This window comes from Lissotriton vulgaris, chromosome 11, assembly GCF_964263255.1.
Source record: "Lissotriton vulgaris chromosome 11, aLisVul1.2, whole genome shotgun sequence".
NCBI lineage: Eukaryota > Metazoa > Chordata > Amphibia > Caudata > Salamandridae > Lissotriton > Lissotriton vulgaris.
In genome coordinates, this window is record NC_141699.1 from 958,297,402 (window position 1) to 958,318,587 (window position 21,186).

Below are 21,186 nucleotides of genomic sequence, written 5' to 3' on the forward strand. Positions count from 1 at the left end.
TAAATCGTTAGCAACAAATCAAGCGCGACATGAACTACCGAAAAGGAAGGACCTTATTCTGAGCCACTATACTGACGAATTCTGTTCCCTTTGTTTACTAGGTCCTGCTGAGCGGGGGAGTCGATTCTACAGTATGTACAGCTCTCTTAAATAAGGCACTAAATAAAGATCAGATAATAGCTGTACATATAGACAATGGCTTTATGCGTAAAAGAGAAAGCCAATCGGTAGAAGAAGCTCTAAAAAAACTAGGAATTCAAGTGAAAGGTATTGTTTATTTTACATTTATTCTCTTGTGTACAAAATGCAATGTATGTATAAAGTAATTGACTTTAAAGGCCAGACTTGATTGATGACTGAAAACTGACTGCTTCGTAATAAACATGCTGTTAATCGCTTTTTTTCACCTGTTCTTGAAATGTGGGAAACCGTCACAACCAGTTGCTAAGATGTGATATTGTTTATCAAAGAGGTTAAATAAAAGAAGAATTCTCAGCGGGTATGACTTGTAACTGACAGTGCCTTTTCAGCTATTGGTGAGTTTAGATTATCAATACTTCGTCAGTCATACATTCAGTCTGTTTCTGATCCTTGCATTCCTGCATCCATTCGTCACCCACTGACTTTTTTGTGTGCATTCATCCACTCCCATGAACAAACACACACAAAGTCAACAAACATGTCCAAGTTAAATTCAACAAAATGAGAAAGAAAAAAATGCAGCCACATAAATCTAGTATAAATATGACGGTCCCTGTTAGAAATGGAGGTCTCTAGTTGGCAGAGGTAGTTACATTGTCCAACTCTTGCGTCTACTCAGGATAAGGGAGTTGAACACTTCAGATAACCCCTACTCACCCTCTTTGTAGCTTGGCACGAGCAGACAGGCTTATCCCAAATGCAATGTGTAAAGTATTTGCTCACAGACACATAGTAACATAGTGAAAACACTACAAATGGACACCACACAAGTTTAGAAAAATAAAGTATATGTATCTAAACCAAACAGGACCACAACAAACATCTAACATACACAATTCAAAATATGACTTTTAAAAGGTTTCAAGTAGTTTTGTCCCTAGAAAACTATGGATACATGTCTTTTACACAAAGTACCTCAATACATCAAAATCCACAAGGCAAAACAGCCGCAGAGAGGAGAAGCGTCGGAGAATGCAGCGATGCGTCAGTTCCTGAGTCCTTGGGAAGGCAATGCAACAGCTCTGCTGCACACAGGAGAAGTGAATGGTCCATCGAATCCTGACTGTAGGAAAAAGTGATGCGTCAATATCAAGAAGGTTCTGGTCTGCGGGTGATGCATCAGAAAACTTGCCGCAAAGGTACTATGCATAGAAATGTGGGACGTGCTGGAGGTCGATGTGGCGATACACAGGCACTGCCTATTTCTTCAGCCGCGGTCCCATGATGCATTGATTCTTTCTGCTGCTCAGCAGGGCCTGTATTGGAGTCAGTGCAGTGATCTCGGAGATCGGTGCGCAGGACTTGGCGTGTGGCGGATTTCAGCAGCTGGCAGGCGCTGCATCGATTCTTCGGCCTACGTGAGCTGAGCGTGGGAATTTCTACCTTCTGGTGGTGCTGCGTTGGAAAAACAGGCGCTGTGGGTGATGCCTATTTTTTTTCCTTGGTTTCGTCAAGCCTTTTCAGCTATCAGCAACAGGAACAACCTCCAGAGGCCCAGAACTGGAACAGGCACAGGCACCTCCTGGCAGGTCTGAACTTCCAGCATTGGAGTTCAAGGAAAGCTGGTGGTAATGTCTTTGTGTCCCTGAGACTTCAGAACACGAGGCAAGTACACACAAGCCCTTGGAGATTCTTCAGAAGCAGGTTCACAGCAAAGTTCCAATCTTTGTCCTCTCCTTGGCAGAAGCAGCAACTGCGGGCCAACTCAGCAAAGCAACACACAGCAAAGGGGCAGTACTCGTCCTTACAGCTCTTCAACTCAACTCCTTGGCAGAGGTTCCTCTTGTTTCCAGAAGTGATATAAAGGTCTGTGGTTTTAGGTATAATATTGATAACCTCTTTTCTCTGTGTAGTATTAGTTGCCAGAGACTCTGAGCCCAGTAAAAACAGTTATGTCCTCGCTGTCCCAGCTTCACTACAGGAGGTGGAGACCATATTGTGCAGAGCAGACAGCCCATTCAGGTGCTAGTGAAAACCTCTCCTACCACTCTAAATGCAGAAATGTCCCTTCATCCTGGCTATAAATCACCCAGGAAAGGAAGGGCTTACCTCAACCCCACTTGTGATTGTCTGGAGTGATAGTACAGCAACAGCTCCTGTTACTCAAAATCAGACCATGAATACACAAATAGGCAGAGGTGCACAGGATGGTTAAATAAGAACCTGACCACATCCTAAAAGTGGCATTTTCAAACACATAATTTAAAAGCCACCTTCACTAAAAGGTGTGTTTTTTAATTCAATACAGAGAGCCTAAGCTCCATTTCTCTATCTTGTCTGAACAGAAAGTTACACTTGTAAGATGTCACAGCGGTACTCCCATGATGGCCTGTGGGACAGACAGCCTTTCAACAGTGAAAAACGAAATACACAGTATTTCACTATCAGGACATGTAAAACACACCAGTACATGTCCTACCAGCACACTGCACCCTGCCTCTGGGGGTACCTTGGGCCTACCTTAGGGGTGCCTTACATGGAAGAAAAGGGAAGGATAGGGCCTAGCAAGTGGGTGCGCTTGCTAGGTCGACATGGCAGTTAAAAACTGCATGCTCAGACACTGCAGTTGCAGGTCTGAGACACATTTACAGGGCTACTCTGGTGGGTGGCACAGCCAGTGCTGCAAGCCCACTATTAGTAAAGTTCAAGGGTGCCAGCAAGGGATTTTGTTTGTAATAATCTTCACCAGATTTCAGACTTGGATCTTTCCCAACACTAGTTTGTACAATCAAATTTGATATCTGATCGAATTTCTATATAGCTTCCAGCTAGCTAGGAAAAACATTCAAATGAAATACTCAATATTCAATGTGAAAAAAATGTGAGAAATATGTAAAACACGGGAAATCTTATTGTAGAAAAATATTTCTTTTATATTTTTTGATCATAGATTTATAAGGTACATATCAACATTTTACGTTGATTACAATCCTTTCAAATGAAAGAAAATGCTAAAGTCATCCTACAATTAATTTGAAAAGGAGTCCAATCTAACAAGAAAAACAAGTGACACCTATTTTGTTTAAAATTAAGGACACTTATATAGTTGTTAATCAATGGAGAAATGGACCCAAAAGTCGACGTTTCGGTCTTCTATTGTATTAATCCATAAGACCTTCTTCAGGACAACACAATAAGCATGTGGCAGTGACCCTTCATCAATGAATCCAATTATGACCTCGAAAATCCAGTATGATCTAAAATGATTCTCTGGGGCAGTCCTGATTTTTAATCTGGTTATTCTTGCCTCCTAGACTGATCTGTGCACAGAATTCCTTTTTCAGTCTTTTTTTGATTTACTCTGAACTTTATCGCTTCAATTTGTGAACCTAAATTGCCTACGTGCAGTGCGGTGATACTGAGACTTGCCGGAAATAAACACCAACGTCTCTCAAGGTCACGCAAGTTCGGAAGGAACTTGCGTGACCTTGAGAGACGTTTGTGTTTCGATCCGGCAAGTGTGCATATGAATCGAACATATTTGTATGGGTGAGTGATAGCCTGTGTATTATGTACTTGCAGCAGAGGACATGCCTTACGCCATATGTGGCACCAATACATGTATAACACAAACCTATAATATTTTTTTTAATGGGAGAAATTTAAAGTGCAGAAAAATGTGTAAAGATTTTCATAATATGGAAACATTTTCTGTGCTTCAAATTACTGTCATTTATAAAATGGCTGTATTTTTTAGTTATACCTAAGGCACAATGTCTACTAGTCACTAGGAGTAAGAGGCCTGCTGTATGTAAATGGGAGGAGAAGATTAAAATTGAGTTAACTTAATTGTTAGGGAAATGTATTTAATTTTACTTTTCTCTATTTAAAAGCATGTTTACAGCTCCAATATTGATTTGTCAAGGACTTTTAAAAAGTTAAATACTTCAGTACCTTAATTGTTCACTTCTATGCCCCAGCCTGGATCATTAATCTGACTGAGCACTGCTTCCTATCAAGCACTGCTATCTGCAGCCTAATGATCATGAGAAAGTAAAATAAACACAGCCTTACCTTAATTTTAAAAAGAAAATAGGAAATTGTGTTCATTTAAAACTCTAGACTGTGAGCTACTCTGAAGGTATCTGGTAGCTACTGGTAGCTCGCGATTGACTGGTTGTAGACACAGTATAATTGATCTGATAGTGACTAATGTTTTTGAGTTACTCCTGCCACAAATGCCTATGAAGTTAGGTAGAGGGAGCTTCCATAATGCCATTCTTTTTGCTCCAACATGAGATCGAGCCTTCATGACGAGCATAATCTGCTTATTTTCTCTCTCCCTTTCTCATTTGTGAACCTTTCTTTTTTCCCCTGAAATAGGTTTATTGACTTTTAACTGTTTTGATGTTCAGAGGTTGCTTCTGTTTAATGACCTGTTCATTGTCATCTAATGCCAGTGCTTCTTAGTAATTTGGGTCAAGGGTCTAAACCATCAAATTATTTAGTTCCAAAAGCAGCCCAAGTAGCCTAGAAACTTCACTGATTCAGAGGCCTTTTAATTTTAAAGTCTTGCTTGTGCTGTCTCGTAGCAAAACACCTTTTGTGTGCTTAGCAAAACCTTAAAGTGGGCGTGGAGCCTACTCACTGCTTACTGTTGGTTGCCTCATAGTCACTGTAATCTGCTTGCTTCCTATTGGATTGCTTGCCTTTCTCTTATGTTTGTCCCTCCGCTGACTTGTATTATTCCACCTCTCACTTTTAGGAGACTACTTTTTTTTGTTTTGGTTAATCCCTCTGTGAGACTGCATGTCTCGAGCTCTCGCCTGTTTCTCCCCCTCCCAAATGCTGCTGTGCTCTGTGTTGCGATCTGCCTAGTTTGCTTCTTTTTCTCGCCTCCCTCCACCCGCTCCCCGTTATACTTCCCCACCCTCTCCACTGTTGCCTTCTCCATCCTTGCGGTCCTTGCTTTAAAAAAAAAAATAATAATACTTTTTGGAGGGCCAATGAGCAAAATTTATGCTGGCCCTGCCGTTGACTTAGCACTTTTGTGTTCATGAATTTTCATTTTTTGGTATTTACTGATCGATCTTAAAACTTAAAAAAATAAGTGTCCGCATTATTTTGCACTCAAGTGCATGCATTGTGGCACATATGTAATCATGCTTGCGCCAGCTTGCAAAATGATGCAGTTGTGCTGTGCCATCGTAGCTTTATTTTTTTCCTTTTGACTGATGCTGCACAACATTGTCAAACCCCACAAGTCCATAAAATGAGAGATATTTTCTTTGCCAAATCTTGTTGGATTTTCTGACTTTTGCGGTGTAAGATGACCTCAGACCATTTAGACTGATCTTTCTGGCTCAGACACAGAGGATCTCCTATGACAATGTTTACATCTCACAGGCAATACAGTCCCGATGTTTGCTTCAGGTACTGCGATGCCTCAACAGAAGACTACACCAGTTTACCACCATTCCACAGTCACTGAGGGGGCAGGGGAAAGCAAAGGGTTGCAAGGGAGGTTTAGGTCTGTGCACCAGGGCCGGACTGACTACTGGGCGTTTTTTGCTGGGGTGGCAGGGTGGGGCCCAGGTTCACTGCAGAGGGGACGATTTTATTGCTGGGGAGCTGCAAGCGCTTCCACTCACAGAGTGTATGCAAGATTGTTGTAGCCCGTTGTATGTTCCATTACATCACCGTACGACAAGTCTTACCTGTAGATCTCGGCCCTGATCAATGTCCACATCCAGATGAATGAATGAATGAATCCAGATTTATATAGCGCTACTTAGCCCAACTCGGGGAGGTTACAAAACAGAGGTCAGGATCGTCAGGATCAGTTTGTCAGCTCATTTTTAGGTCGAGCCTGGAATAAGCATCCGAAGGATGCGTCCAGGCGGAGACTTATAGCCGCCTGACTCGGGGGAATGAGGGACAACAGGGTGTTACGAGCTTTTCTCCAGGATTTGGGTGCGCGCACGTTCCGTCCCGCGCCGCGCACATCCCTCCGATTTCTTCAACTTGCCACACATGCGCGCGCATATACACACACAGCCAGACAGACACTCGCTCACACACACCCTCTCCCCCCCACACACACACACACACACACACACACATACACGCAGGCAGGCACACACACAGGTACAACACACGCAGCGCACCCCCCCCAAGGGCTTACATACATAAACAACAAACGCGCACACACACACTTCCAACCTTGCTCACCGGCCCATGCAGGGCTTCCATCACTGGGGGGGGGGGGCACCGTCAATGTGCCCCGACGCCCCCCCTCACCGGCTCCTCTCGTCCTGTCCCTCCGTGTCCAGACTCCGCAGCCCGCTCCGTTGTTTCTCCGCCCCTTCAGGAAGTTCGTGCGTGTCACGCCTCTTCTTTCTCCCGGCCAAATCCTATTTGCGTGTCAGGCCTCGTTCTGAACAGCTGTCATTCACCCTCACACACCGCACCCTTACACACACTGCACCCTCACACACACTGCACCCTCACACACACTGCACCCTCACACACACTGCACCCTCACACACACTGCACCCTCACACACTGCACCCTCACACACACCGCACCCTCACACACACCGCACCCCAACACACACCGCACACACCCACACCCATACACTGTACCCACACACACACCGCACCCACACCGCGCCCACACACGCACCCACACACACACCACACACACACCACACCCACACACACTCTGCACCCTCACACACACTGCACCCTCACACACTCTGCACCCTCACACACTCTGCACCCTCACACACTCTGCACCCTCACACACACTGCACCCTCACACACACTGCACCCTCACACACACTGCACCCTCACACACTGCATCCTCACACACTGCACCCTCACACTGCACCCTCACACACACTGCACCCTCACACACGCTGCACCCGCACACACGCTGCACACACTGCACCCGCACACACACTGCACCCGCACACACTGCACCCGCACACACACTGCACCCTCACACACACTGCAACCTCACACACTCTGCACCCTCACACACTCTGCAATGGAACATACACTCCAAATACCACTCAGTGCCACATAATTCTATGCAACATAATTGCACACCTCATACTTACACTCTACTCAATGCAACATAAATACACTTTATCTATCTGTCTATCTATCGCCCTCACTCTATCGCCCTCACTCTATCGATCTATATATTGCCCTCCTATCGCCCTCCCTATATCTATCTATCGCCCTCCCTCTATCTATCTATCGCACTTACTCTATCTATGGCACTCACTCTATCTAGCTATCGCATCACTACAGCATCACTCAGCACCACCACAGCATCACTCAGGGGCACCACAACATCAGTATGCGCTACCACAGCATCACTGAACGCCACAGCATCACTCGTCACCACAACATCACTCATCGGCACCACAGCATCAATATGTGCAACCATTCAACAACAACTCGTTCAAATATGTTCTCTCAATGTTTCAAGCTTTGTTACAAATGTCACAAAAAGATGTTAATATTTCACTTCTTTTCTTGGATTTCCGTCACAATAAAATACAATGAACATAATCTTTAAATATTTACAAAAGCTATTGTTATTATAAATTACAATAACTTTTATTTCAGTATTTTAAAAAAAAATAAAAGCCATTTTTATTTGTAATATCAATACATCTAGGTCACGTAAATACAACACATATTGCATTACAAATGCTATAGGTGTCACATTTGCGAAAGTTAAAACTATTGCCATTGTAAATGACAAAGCTATTAATTTCGCTATTTTCAAAACCAACACATAAATAAAAAAAATGTCATTTACAGTAGCAATAGCTCAAACTTTCCTAATGCGAGACCTATTGCATTGCAAATGCTTGTTCTCTTCAGCTGCTATTTTGATTACTGTGCTTATGTAGTCAGACAGTCTGTTGTCAAAGATGAAAGTTTGGACAGCTAACTTTTTCTATAAATACCATCCTGAGTCAACTCTGTTTACTTCGCATAATGTCGGTAACTAACATGCTATTCTCAAGGTTTAAAAAAGTTGACTGTGTTTTTTCGTCAAATTTGCTACACTTATCCTGAGTAACATGCATCCACGTCATTTTACATACCACACATGTTTTAGGGAAAATTTACAAAAAGGTGTACTTAACACACAATTAATAGGTACATGAACCTATCCTGATGTGAATTTGTGAGTATCTCACATTAGGATTTGTGATGGTACATATTGGCTGTCACACTCCCACATGTGGAGCCTCCACTGCATGTGCCTACGAGTTTCTCCTCCGCATGTGGTGCGGAGACTCAGCGGGCAAATATCTGCCTACTACTAATAAACAGGAAATGACATATAGGAAGTTTAAGTCTGCCAAAATCTGTCTCTTCATGTAGGAATCCTGCATCAGTGTTCCCATTCTCCTAACTTACTCCCCTTCCTTTTGCATAAGGAACCTCTAACTCATGTGCATTGTTTTTTCCCTATCATGTGTAGCCATCTTTTCTGCATTTTCCTCTTCACTTTTGTTTCTGCCGGGAGCCCTGATCTCCACTATATTGCTTACCTCTTCCATGTTCCTCGTGCAGTGAGGTTGTGGCTCTGTCATACCTATTAGAATACGTAAGAAATCCTTGCTCTCTTTTTTCATTCACATTGTCTTTGATCCGTCTGCAGGAAATTCTTCCTCCATATCCATTTCGGGTTCTCATTCACATATTGCTTGTACTCATTGCAGCAGGTGCTTACAATGTAAATCTGAACCTTTTCTTGTTCGTTCACACGGTTTCTGCTCTGCTCCTTGCTCTGCAGTATATAGTGGTCCGTTTTTATTAAATGGAAAGATTGAATTGTTGGAGAGAAGACAGGATTCAGTAGTTGGGCTTATCCACGTACCCTTGTTATCCTGCTGCCACAAGCAAGTCGGAATTTGCCTCTCTGAACAAGTGGTGCAACCAGCAGTATCCATTGTTGAAGCTGTTCTTGAGACTATTCACCTAGCAGTATCAAAAGCGCTAGAATGTTCAATATTGTTCCATCTTGCTTTGCTTCAATAGTGAAATAAATTATTGCTTTTACAGTGGTTAATGCTGCACATTCTTTCTACAATGGGACAACAACTTTGCCAATCTCGGAAGAAGATAGAACTCCACGGAAAAGAATAAGCAAAACACTCAATATGACCACAAACCCAGAAGAAAAAAGGAAAATTATTGGTGACACCTTTGTGAAGGTACTTGTCAAATATTTTTGGGGAACCCTGTAAAATGTTTGCAATTTTGTGTTTTTATTTGTTTTGCAATTTTTTTGTTTTATATATGTTTGAGAACCTTCTTTGTTCGGAATTGATCCAGTCAGGTTTTGCATGAAGCCCTTTTAGGATCTTTTTTTTGTCATTAAAAGGTTTTTAATGGTAGTCAAGACACATTACTTATTTAAAAAATATGGCACCATTGGTGCTAAGAATTAGCACACGTGGTAGAAAGCCCCTCATAATCGTACACGTGTACATTTTTGGTATCCTTTCAACCGGAGCCCATTTTTAAAATATTTTTTCAGTGGGCATTTATACTGTTACCGTTTTTTTTTTCTTAGGTTCTGTGACTTCATCTATGGCTTAAAAATACACCATAAACATACGTAAAGCCTGTGCAATATTGCCCTATCCATCAGAGTTTACTTTTACCAATGGCTCACTGTAAATTCAAATGTCTCATAATCTATTTTAATACATACTTGTTTTCCTTGATTTCAAATATATATCTCATGAAACTAGAATCCCCTAGTTTCTCAGTGCACAGGGAAATCTTCAAAATATCTCATGTAGGCCACAATCTGAGCTATCCAGAACAATATACTTCCAAGCACATTTTTTCAGAGGTCCTGATTTTGAAATATTTATGTTCTAATGTTTCTTTTAAATTGGCTAGCTGTAAAACATGAGTGGACAGCAATCTTTTGTTAACGTCTTTTTTCATAACTCTACATGATTACATACATGTTATTGACAATATTGCAAATTTTCACCATTTAACAAATGTATGCTCGAAAACAAATGGTCCCTGAGATTTGACACTCAATGTGTCAAACGGATGCGAAAGTACTTAGCAACAAGTGTGTAACTCATGTATTTGAAGCTTTCTTGGTGGCACAGTTTACAGAAACTTAAATGTTTAAAATATTTCTTCTTAGATAGCAAATGAAGTGATTGGGGATATGAACCTAAAACCTGAAGAGGTCTTTCTTGCACAAGGAACGCTAAGGCCAGATTTAATTGAAAGTGCCTCTCTTATTGCTAGTGTCAAAGCTGAAGTTATCAAAACACATCATAATGATACAGAACTAATCCGCAAGCTGAGAGATGAGGTAAGTCTATTTGTAATTGTTGTTTATTGTATGGTATAAAGCCTGGGACTGATAATGTACCAATAATGTTCATAGTAGACATTTTAGTTTTAAGAATCTTAATTCTTAAAGGCCACACCAGCTCACTGGGCTTTAATAATTTATTACAATAACCATCAAGAGGCCCGTCAATAAATATCAAGTGAAGGACATCAGCACTGTACAGTATAATGGTATATGTTTGCAAAGAATGAATGGCTCAAATGTCTTTAATTCCACATGTGCCCTCAATTGTTTTTTTTCTTAGGGCAGTACTTGAGGCATAAGAAGAAGATATTACTATATCTTACATTTCTTTAGTGGATTTCCTGATATTTCACTAGCAAAAGTCTCTCTCATAGGACTGAATCCCATTGAGGTTGGACAGTTATCCTGGGAAGCTCCATAAATATTGTGTGTTTTATCTGGTTTCATAGTAGGTCAGCCCTTTGCTGAGCTGCGAAGGACTAATTGAAAAGGTTGTAAAGTTCTCTTTGTTCGTTCGGATCCAGCAATCTACGATTGGGTCTTTTCAACTTAGAAAGCCAATTGTCTTACCCAATTACTGTCTCTCTGAAGGTTGTTCTAAATAGGTGCTCCTAGATCACTCCCGAACAACTGCCTCAACTTGCAGATGCAATGCTGCACCTTCTAAATTATTCTTGTAGAGCACATATTCTCGTTAGAACTGCCCTGCATATTTCCTAGATCCTAGAACTTCAAACAAAGATTATTTCTCTAATTTCCACTGCTGGTTTTACAGTGAGAGGATCCTGAGAACTCTATTGTGTACCCCAACTATATCCTCCCTGTAGTTACATTAAACAGTCTCTGAACAAAATTACTTATTTTCAGTATTTGTTAATTGAATCCTGTGCCAACTGTCTTGGGCTTGGTTAGCTTATCTATTTTGCCTCTATATCCTATTGTGTTCTCTGTAGAACTGGATTGTGAATAGTTTCTAGACTTAAGCGAAGTGCTTGGATTATGAAGCTTTTTGAAACTCAGTCCGATTCCTGGAAAAATGTCTTTATGGAAGGTAAATCTTACCTTGAACAACTTGTTGTTTGTGCACAATGTACAGCAAAGAGGATCTGGAGGTATAGCCGTTTAAATAAATAACACTCTCCCAGCACAGGCATCTTTCGTTAGATGGATTATTAGAGTAGTTTGCTTGTCTCATTTCAGTTGGTGAAGGAAATGTCATGTTTCATTTCTTAAGTGGTTCCTATGCAAAAATCGAACTATGTGGTGATTCTGAAATGTAGCGTACCAGAATACTTAACCGGAGGATAGGGATATCCAGTGCTAGACTGCTCTGCACCATTTTGGACGGTAGGGGATTTTAATGCTTTACTCTGAGAGGGAACTTAAAGTCGAAGACATTAGATCAAAGGAGCTGGATGCTTTATATTCGTATTCTTACAACAGTTTACTGTAAATTGGGTTCACAGTATCTTGCCCTGTCTGTTTTGGGTAACTTCTTAACAGGGCCTGCCTAAGTCTACCGCCATTTCAGTTTGGAAAACGTTTTTGGGCTTTGTTTTGTGTTTTTGTTCTTTTCGCTCGCAATTTGTGATCACTCACTTCACAGAGCATTATAAAACTGATTTGTAGACCTTTTTTTTATATAAATTACATATTTTGCATATTTATTGTTGATATTTGAATGCTCACAAAAGTTTGCTGTAGGAGGCTAGCTTAGTATATGGTGCATACTTATTTAAGCGCAGCACCTTGCACTAATCCAGCCAACCCTTATGGTGATTTCAGTGGTCTTTGATAACCTTTTCAAAGCTCTCAAAAGTGGTAGCTGTGGAGAGCAGCCTTCAGGCTTATCTTGAAGGAGTGCTAAGCAGCTTGTTTTAAGAGGTTGTTCATGTAGTGTAGGTTAAACGAAAAAGAACCACACAGTGTATATATAAAATATGCCTATTTATTACACCGCACTCACTAACACATTGGGTTTTTTCCTACCCGGAAATCTAAACACAAAAATGCAATAATACTTCAATTGCAATAAGTTAAGTAGTACAAAATACAGTCGTCCCTGTCTCCAGAGGAAGACCAAACCATATATTAAGAAAGTGGAATGCGAACTGTGACTGAAGTCAGGACTTGGACCAGGAGACTCAGAAGAGCTGGGAACACAAGGAACCACCCAAGATAAGTACCCAGGAACCCCACTAAGGCTGTGTTAAGAGGCCTGCATTATTTTATTATTTAGTCTTGTGTTATCCTCAATAACTGCTCTACATTGTTCTATGGACAGAAATGCAGTTAATATTTGAAACTAAAAACAGTGAATCCTTCATATGCATAAATGGTACATATGACAAAGTTTCCACCTCAGCTGTAGCTACAAATAAGGTTATGATGGGGTTGAAACAGCTCCTAACATCATGACACATTGTGCTAATTAGTATATCAACTCTGTTTAGGACTTGTTCCCTGCTGTCCAGCACTGGCTGGGTGGTGCTATACAACTTTCATAAATTAGTGGCTTGTCTGTGGTTCTGAGAACCTTTGGCTCTTTGGTCATGTGTCCTCTGTGAGGCAGCTCATATGATCTACGGCGGAATAGCAGGTAACTGGGTAAATCTGGCTCCCAGGATTTAGGCCGAGATGTGCTGGATATGCAAATATCAGTAGCAAACACAACACTTTTAACATAGTTTATAAGTGCGCCGAAATTTCTTGTTAAAGAGAATTATTGCACAAAGTTTGTTTTGCATAGTTTTTCTTCATAGAAATCTTGCACAAAAAGTTGGTTTTGCAGAGTTTTTCCTCATAGAAATCTTGGACGCATTCTTTCAGCTATGATTTTGTTTGTCTTTAACCGCCTTGCAGCCTCTGAGAAACTCATTAATACTGCAAATCTTAACAAAAAATTCTCATATTTTGCAAAAAGTGCAACTTCTCATAATCAAAATTAATTATCCAGATGGATGTCCAAGTGATAAGCCAATGAGTTGAATCAATAAGAGGGAGGAAGTGGCTTGTGTTCAGAAAACTACACAATGAAATTCGTCGGCGATTCTTCACAGGAACGAGAGCTAATACACACAAACCATTGGAATTTGACTTTCTAACATTTGCTATAATTGGTGAGGGAATTTGAAATCTGTTAGTCTTTTTTGAAAAACCAGCAGCAGTTATCTGAAACATGTGCGGTGATATCCTGTTTTGGAGGGATATTAAAAATTGCTCAGGGTCTACCAAAAAGTGGCCTCGTGCACATTAAGCTAGTTTTTTTCACTCATATACCATTATGTTGTTTTCTGACCATGTACAACTATAAACACTTTGTTTACTTTTTAGGGCAAAGTAATAGAACCATTGAAAGATTTCCACAAAGATGAAGTGAGAGCTCTAGGAAGAGAGCTGGGCCTTCCAGAAGAATTAGTTTCAAGGCATCCATTTCCAGGTGGGTTTATTATGCACAACTAAAAGGCAAATGGGGCATGCTACGCATCACTTCACAACCAGTGTATGACATTAAATGACAATGGAATTTCCGGCACCTGACAGATGGTAATGTAAAAAAATCTCCCAAAATTACTCTGCAGCATTACATTTACTGTTAATAATTTTTTTTTAAAAGTTTGCGTAATTCCTAATTTGAGAGAATAGATTGGGTACAGATAACACTATTACCTGCCTAAGGAACTTAAGTGTCTTCTGTAACCCTTCTACGAGGAACACGTAGGACGCTTACTCACCCTCACCACCTGTTTGGATCTCGAGACTCATGCACCTGCCCATACCAAAAACAAAGGTAACAGATTACACTTTATTCTGTGTTCCCTCGCATACCTAAAAACATTGATAGTGCTTGGTCAGAACACAATGCCAGCCACTTTGTCACTTGTTCATAAGGTCAACGCAAGACCAATTATGTACTTCCAAAGCAGTCATTCGCTCCTTGAGATTTTCCCTTTGAAAGAATACTTCTTTTTCATAGATTCCTTTCCTCCGCCCTTCAGAAACTTCATAACCCAGGCCTTTATTTCTGTTTAGGAATTAAACGAAAGTTCTCGCACAAGGCCATCTTGTACGGATTGCATTTTGCCTTTCTCCTTCCTCCTCAGTTCCCACCAATGTACCTTAATTTCAGCTTCTCCCTATTCACAAGTCTCCCTTCACTAAAAACTTGTAATATCGCCACAACCCATTTTGAACCTCAACCATTCTGAATGTTTGGCTCTCCAATTACTGCCTATCTGCCACTTGCCGTACCTTGGTAAGATTATGGACCATTTGCCTACCACTTAATTCTCATATAAGGCCTAATTCACTAAGCAACTTGCATAAGTAAGGTCAACTTACAAGTGCACATGGTGTGATTTACAAGTGCAGATCCTCTGTACGACAAAAGCAAAAAAACATCTCTGCAGGAATCCCCCTATGCCCCAGGCATACAATGACTCCCTTTTTTCCTCTCTTCCATCATTCCAGTACAGATCTATACCACCACCATCTTAGAGAGATTAGCAAGAGATAAAGACAGTTGAGTGCTGAAATTGTCCAAAATGGTTATGCAAGCGGTTTGAAACCACATCCAGCAGCTCTCATTATACCAGGGAGACCTTCTGTAAGCAGAGTGCCAATTATCCCCCCAAAATCGTACCATCAAATCCAAAAGGCAGATTAATTACCTCTTTACTTTCTGGTTCAAAAGAATGCCTCCGGACAGGAGTCAAGACCCACCCTAGACAGAAACTGCAAGTCATTGGATAAAAATGTAAAACTTTAGGTTTGCTACCTCACTGCTTCCACTACATGTACTTTCGACAATCACCACATAACATACATCAGCTGAGTTTTGCCTCCCAGAACATCACACTGCTATACAAATTGTCACTTCGAGATTTAAAACCTCTCGGGAGGGGACCACATTCTGTCACGCCTAAACACACCGTTTTGAATGCACACACTCCCAATTCCTCCCGATCCCCTTCCCCCTCCACCATCTAACACTAGCAGCGGCATTGCAGCCAGCGATAGTTTACAGCCTTTCTTATTTGTGGGCTGCAGCTGGGCATCTGTCCCATTCTATAATCAGAAGAATACTAAATAAACTACAGGTCAGATGTTGAAAGGATTGTACTGCCTTCAAGGAGAACATTATTTTATACAGTTATTCTCTGGTGTACTTCTTGATTGATAGCAACCATCGGTGGCACTCTGTGTCTGCATTGCCCAGCTCTTTTGTTGTAATACATGGAGCCAGCACTTGTCGGGAATCAAGAACCAGGCACCCAGGGTCCACAGGAGTGAAGACAATCCCCTCAACCTCCAAAAAACAACCACAGGAATGATGTGTAGCATACACTCCTATAGGCTGTTCTCTAAAAGTATGAGGGAAAATTCCAAAGAGTGTCCACCACTCTCCCCATACATGGGGCGGAATCACAGGAGGGAAACAGGTCTGTCTGGACGCAAGGAAGCTGCAAGGAAACAATATGAGGATACCAATACACTGTGCTTTAACATTCACCTACAAATACATTGACATGTGATTAGTATCGCATTTCACTTACCCCAGTTATGTCCCAGAACGTCCTTGAAGCAGGAAGTGGGTAAGGTAATGGACTCGGGAAAACAGGAGTTTGGATGTTCTGGGGTGGGCTACTCAGTATCACATTCACACAACACTCAGACCAAAAGGAAATATTCAAAAGAAAAATAAAGGGGGTAACAAGGGGAACTTGAGGAGCAATGGCCGGCTCTTCTGGGGCAACGAAGAGCGGAGAATCTACTCACTTAAGAGAGGCGAAGCCCGGCCCAGGACTAAGCGCCAGGCAGAGCAACACTCTCTCAATAGGGATGAAGATATAAAGCGAGTCAAATGCCTCAGAGCTTCTTACTATGTGCCCGGAGCAAATGGGGACAAGAGAATCGACTCCTCGAGTCGGACACAAGCTGTGCGCTAAGGATTTGCACACCAATGCGGGGAAACTGACTCAACTTCTCTCATAAGCCAGGACGCGCACCAAATGACGCTGAAAGAAGGATAACCGGCTTTCCTCGTAAGCCGGGTACGAACACCAAAGTACGGGGGGAGGTCCGCGTTGCGAAAAGGATCTCCGCACCAACTCCAAAAACTATCCTCGGTAAGCGGAGGATAAGGGCTCTTAGCAGGCCGGGCAGGAACAGGGAAAACGAGCGAAATGCTAGGGGTAATGGCGTAAGCTCGAAGCAGGAACAAGGTAGGGGGCGTGGTCACGGAAGTAAGGCAAGCGTCGGCTTACAGGTAGAGCGTCCCTTTACGTGAGTCAGGGACCGTCTCTAAAGTTCATAATCTCTGCCGGCTATTAGGGAATGAGGTCAAAGAGACATGGGGTTTGCATCTAGCCACATGTCAATGTCTACCTCTCGCTGCAAGTCTCAAACCCCTAACAGCACTCATGTCCGTTTATCTTACACTTGCATGTATTTTTTTAATGAGTAGTTATTGCGCAGTGCAAACATCCATTGATTTCCCTAGGCACATAGACCTTTCCGCACAATTTATCAAAACGACGGGATCATTAATAAATGGTTACCTAAACGTATGGGTGAGGAAAGTCCAGTTTTGTAGACTGAAAATCAGTCTTGGACGAATGTGACATCATGTAACGGAGGCTATGGTAAATCTGGTTTGGCACGTGGCAGAGAATACTAGTATTGACTGTAGTGCAGAAGTTAGGAAACCAGAAGTCCTGTTTCCTCACATGAGATGGGGAGGTGGTGAAGAGGACAGCATTTATGACTTCTCCTGCTTATTTAACTTTTAATCTTATTTTATTTTATATTGTTTGAAAATCTACTCATGCAGCAGTAAAACGGCAGGTGTGTGTTTGAAAACAGCAAATGCTTGCTATTTATTAAGATCCCCTTCTGGATTTTTTTATCGTTGGTTAAGCAAACATCTGGCATGGACAGTTTCCTACTGCCAAAAGACAGTATTGTTATCCAGTATTATGGGTACTTTCATAGATTCACATGCCTGAATCATTCCCCGTCGTCGGGTGGGAGTCCCCTGTACATAAATAAAGTAATGTCACATAGACATATATATATATATATATATATATATATATATATATATATATATATATATATATGGGCCAGAGGCCTCTCATTAGTAACATATCCCTGTCATTTTGTGAAAAGGACCAAACTTTGGCCAAGAGCCAATCATCTATCACCACCCTCTAGAACCTTCCTGGAAGGAGCCCTAGTCCCTCAGATTTTCTACCGCACGTCGTGCTAAGGGAGTGTCCACTGAGCTCTGCTCAGTTTCCTTATTTCTCTGGAATTTCCAGTACTTTTCTCACAGAGCTTTATTTGTGTGAGGTTGTCAGTTTACCATGGCTGATACTCATAAAAAAGGTCTTTTTAGACCTTGTGCTTCTTGGGGCAAGAAGAGGCTTCATGTAGACGACAAGCATAAGGATTGCCTTTATTGTCTCTACCCTGACCACTCTTCTAAGGATTGTAAAGTCTGCCGGACTTTTTCAACGAAGACCCTCAAGGACAGAGAGGGGCGCCTGTTGATATGGCTAAAGAGACTGAAAGATAAGGACCAGGCAGTCTCTTCTGGTGAGAGTGAGTGTTCCTTCAGGAGTACACATTCCTCTCCTAAAAGGCCTAGAGTGACATTCCCAGGACCATCTTCGGAGCCACCTTAAAAGAAGACGCTGAAGTCTTCAGAGGTTCTTTCTAAGGCCTTGCCTGTGAAGGTTTCTCCTCAGGACTCTGCTTCCACCTTCAAGAAACCCTTCACGACATCATCGGCTCTGCCTGTGACAGCGACCATCTCCACTTCCGTGGCGTCATCTTCATTATCCACGTCGACGTCTACAACATCCTCGTCGTCGACGGGTAGGTCCGTTTCATCTATTATTTCAATAAAGAAATCGTCGTTGACGCCATCGTCGACGAGCGCTTCTTCGACGACTAAGTCAACATCATCGTCGTCGACGAAAGCTCCATCGTCGTCGACGAAAACATCATCGACGTCAACAAAGGCTCCATCGACTTCGACGAAAGCGCCGTCGACGCCAGCACAGTCGACGCAACCGTTGACGACATCGACAACGATGCCATCTGGATCAGTCGTGGACGTCCCTCCGTCGACGACAACCCAGGCACCTACCTTAAAAAGTGCGTATGTTCACTTAAAAATTACTAAGCACACTCTGACACTGGATTCAACCTCTCCGAGCAGAGTCCAGGCTTCCCCACCTGCGCATCTTCTGGACGACTAAGACTTGGATGAGGGCTCTATGTTCCAGACCGCGACTAGCCCATCTGAACTGAACATAAAATATCACAAGAGTTCAGATTTTGAAGAGCAAGAACAGGACCATCAAGAGGATTACAAGGAGGAATTCCAGCCTCCTCTTCCTCCTCAACCTATGGTGTGTCTATCCGCATCCATAGTCACGGATTTGCAGTTCTTGATTGCGGACTATAAGCAAAGGTTTCCCTCTACACCTCCACCACCTCCAGTGGTTTCTCCTCCGCCTAGACCTCGGCCTCCACCTCTAGTGCTTCAACCGGATCCTGCTCCTTCACATCCTCCACCATCCTCAGATGATGAAGAGGAGGAGCAACAGCAGGAAGTAGGGGAATCCAAGAACTCACCTGATGAGTGGGATGATTACGTCATTCCATGTCCAGCATCTCTTGTGCCAACGCAAGCCGATTCGCCCCCGGAGGACATTGGGGAATTTCATAATATCCTGGAAATGGCGGCTTTGCCTTTCAAGATTCCAATACCCACTCAACAACAAGACTGTTTCCTTTATGATTTTAAGGAACCATTCAAAAAGGCTGTTAGGTCCATTCCAATCATCGACTACATTTGGGACCAAGGGGTTAAAATCATGCAAAACCCTTCTATCTTGCCTCCAGTTCTGCCCAGGCTGGACAAGAAATATAGGGCTCCAGACACAGCTCCAGCTTGTCTTACGGGCCATCCCAAGCCGGACTCTGTCTTTACTCAAGCAGCACAGCGCAAATCGAAAAATCTTTCTGCTGCTCTAACTGCGCCACCGGATAAGGAGGGACGAAAAATGAACACTATTGGAAAGCGGTTATCTTCGATGTCCGCGTTGAAAGTGCGCGCTTCAAACTCTATGGCACTGTTAGGACGTTACAACCGTCAAATGTGGGCTGATATCGCCCCATATTTGGGATCATTGTCGGACATAGAGTGACAGGACATACCCTATAATGACAAACAATACTATACCATACAATACTATAAAATAACATGCAATACCATACAAAGTGTGTCACTTACATTTTTCTGACTTATGTTGTTGTAGTTGTATTAACAATGTGATATTCCTTTGTGTTGCCCTCTCTCACTCAGTCTGTGTTGCCTTCACCTGTTCCCTCCCTTTCAGCCTCCCCTCTCCCTCCATCCTGTGTCCCTGTGGATTTTGATTCACTCAGTTACCATACCATATTATATAATAATAGACCATGCCATACCTCAGTATACAATGACAGGCCATACCATACTATATAATGACAGACCATATTTACTATAAAATTACAGACCACACCATACTATACAATGATAGGCCATACCATACCTCTCTGTACAATGACAGACCATTTCGTACTATGCAGTGCATAGCAGCGGCTCTGTTGTTCAACAGAGTTAAAAAGCGTTGACAAAGCCAGTAAATCCTGCATAGAGGGGACCTCTTGCCTTTGCCCGTGTTTTTTCTGATAACTTTGAAGATTTGGTTCCCTGTTAGAATAGGTTTTATCTGTTGTTGGCTTAGATGCTATCCAAGGTTGCAATATTTTCAGTTTTTTTTATTCCTGATCTTTGCTGTTAAATGTTAGATGACCTGTTATGTCTTCAAAGAGCAAGCCATGAAAAGTCAGTTGAGCTGATTGGGTATTGAGTCACCTCTTTCTTTAAGCAAGGTTCATACACTATAGAAATGCTTTGAGTTGTGGTCAAGGAATAGTTTTCCTTATATTCTTTAGAATTGGATTGTTTGAAAGCTGGATTTCCCAGAGCATCTGGTAATCCATTACAGAGATATTTGGAGTATTTGCTCCCTATGGTTTGTCATAAATCTTTCCCCTCAGTTGGCCAGCTAGATATAATTAGTTCGAGTTTTTTTAGGGCTTACTGGCACGTTCTGCAAGTGAACGTGATCTGGAAAGTGAATGATCAATAAAGATGCATTTAAATCTGGTTTGTATGTTTACACATTTGCTGTCTGTTCCAGTACAGAGATCAAATGTCAGCTTGCCTTTTCATTCATTGCTGCTTATCTTATCCTGGAAAATGGTGTTTACTTTTCTTTCTCTTACTGCAGTACAGGATTTTGTAAAGAGATGTCTGCCAATGATTGTGAAACAAAAAGATGTCACTTTGTTTTCTAACACACATTTAAATAGCTTGAAATGAATAGTACAAACATTTCAACATATATTCGGAATTAGAAAATCAACCTTTTTGTAATTCAGACAAAAATGTAAATAGGAGCAAAACCAGTCGGAACACTTTACTTGGTTGATGTGCCAATGACCAATATTATTGTTTGTACACTATATAGTTTTATCAGTAAAATCGCATGTCAGTGGGAATTTATGTAGCCATTTCAAATGGAAAATGTACGGACTGAA

At 42.0% G+C, this 21,186-nt stretch overlaps 1 protein-coding gene across 1 annotated transcript in view; it reads left to right on the top strand.

Annotated features, from left to right (window-relative positions):
- The window catches only part of GMPS (guanosine monophosphate synthase), a 433,428-nt gene that overhangs the window by 206,171 nt on the left and 206,071 nt on the right, over window positions 1-21,186 (top strand). Inside the window, exons 7-10 of the mRNA XM_086944124.1 lie at window positions 102-267; window positions 9,237-9,388; window positions 10,348-10,521; window positions 13,861-13,966. Coding sequence (XP_086800250.1) covers window positions 102-267; window positions 9,237-9,388; window positions 10,348-10,521; window positions 13,861-13,966 — 598 coding nt within the window. The remainder of the gene's footprint in view (window positions 1-101; window positions 268-9,236; window positions 9,389-10,347; window positions 10,522-13,860; window positions 13,967-21,186) is intronic.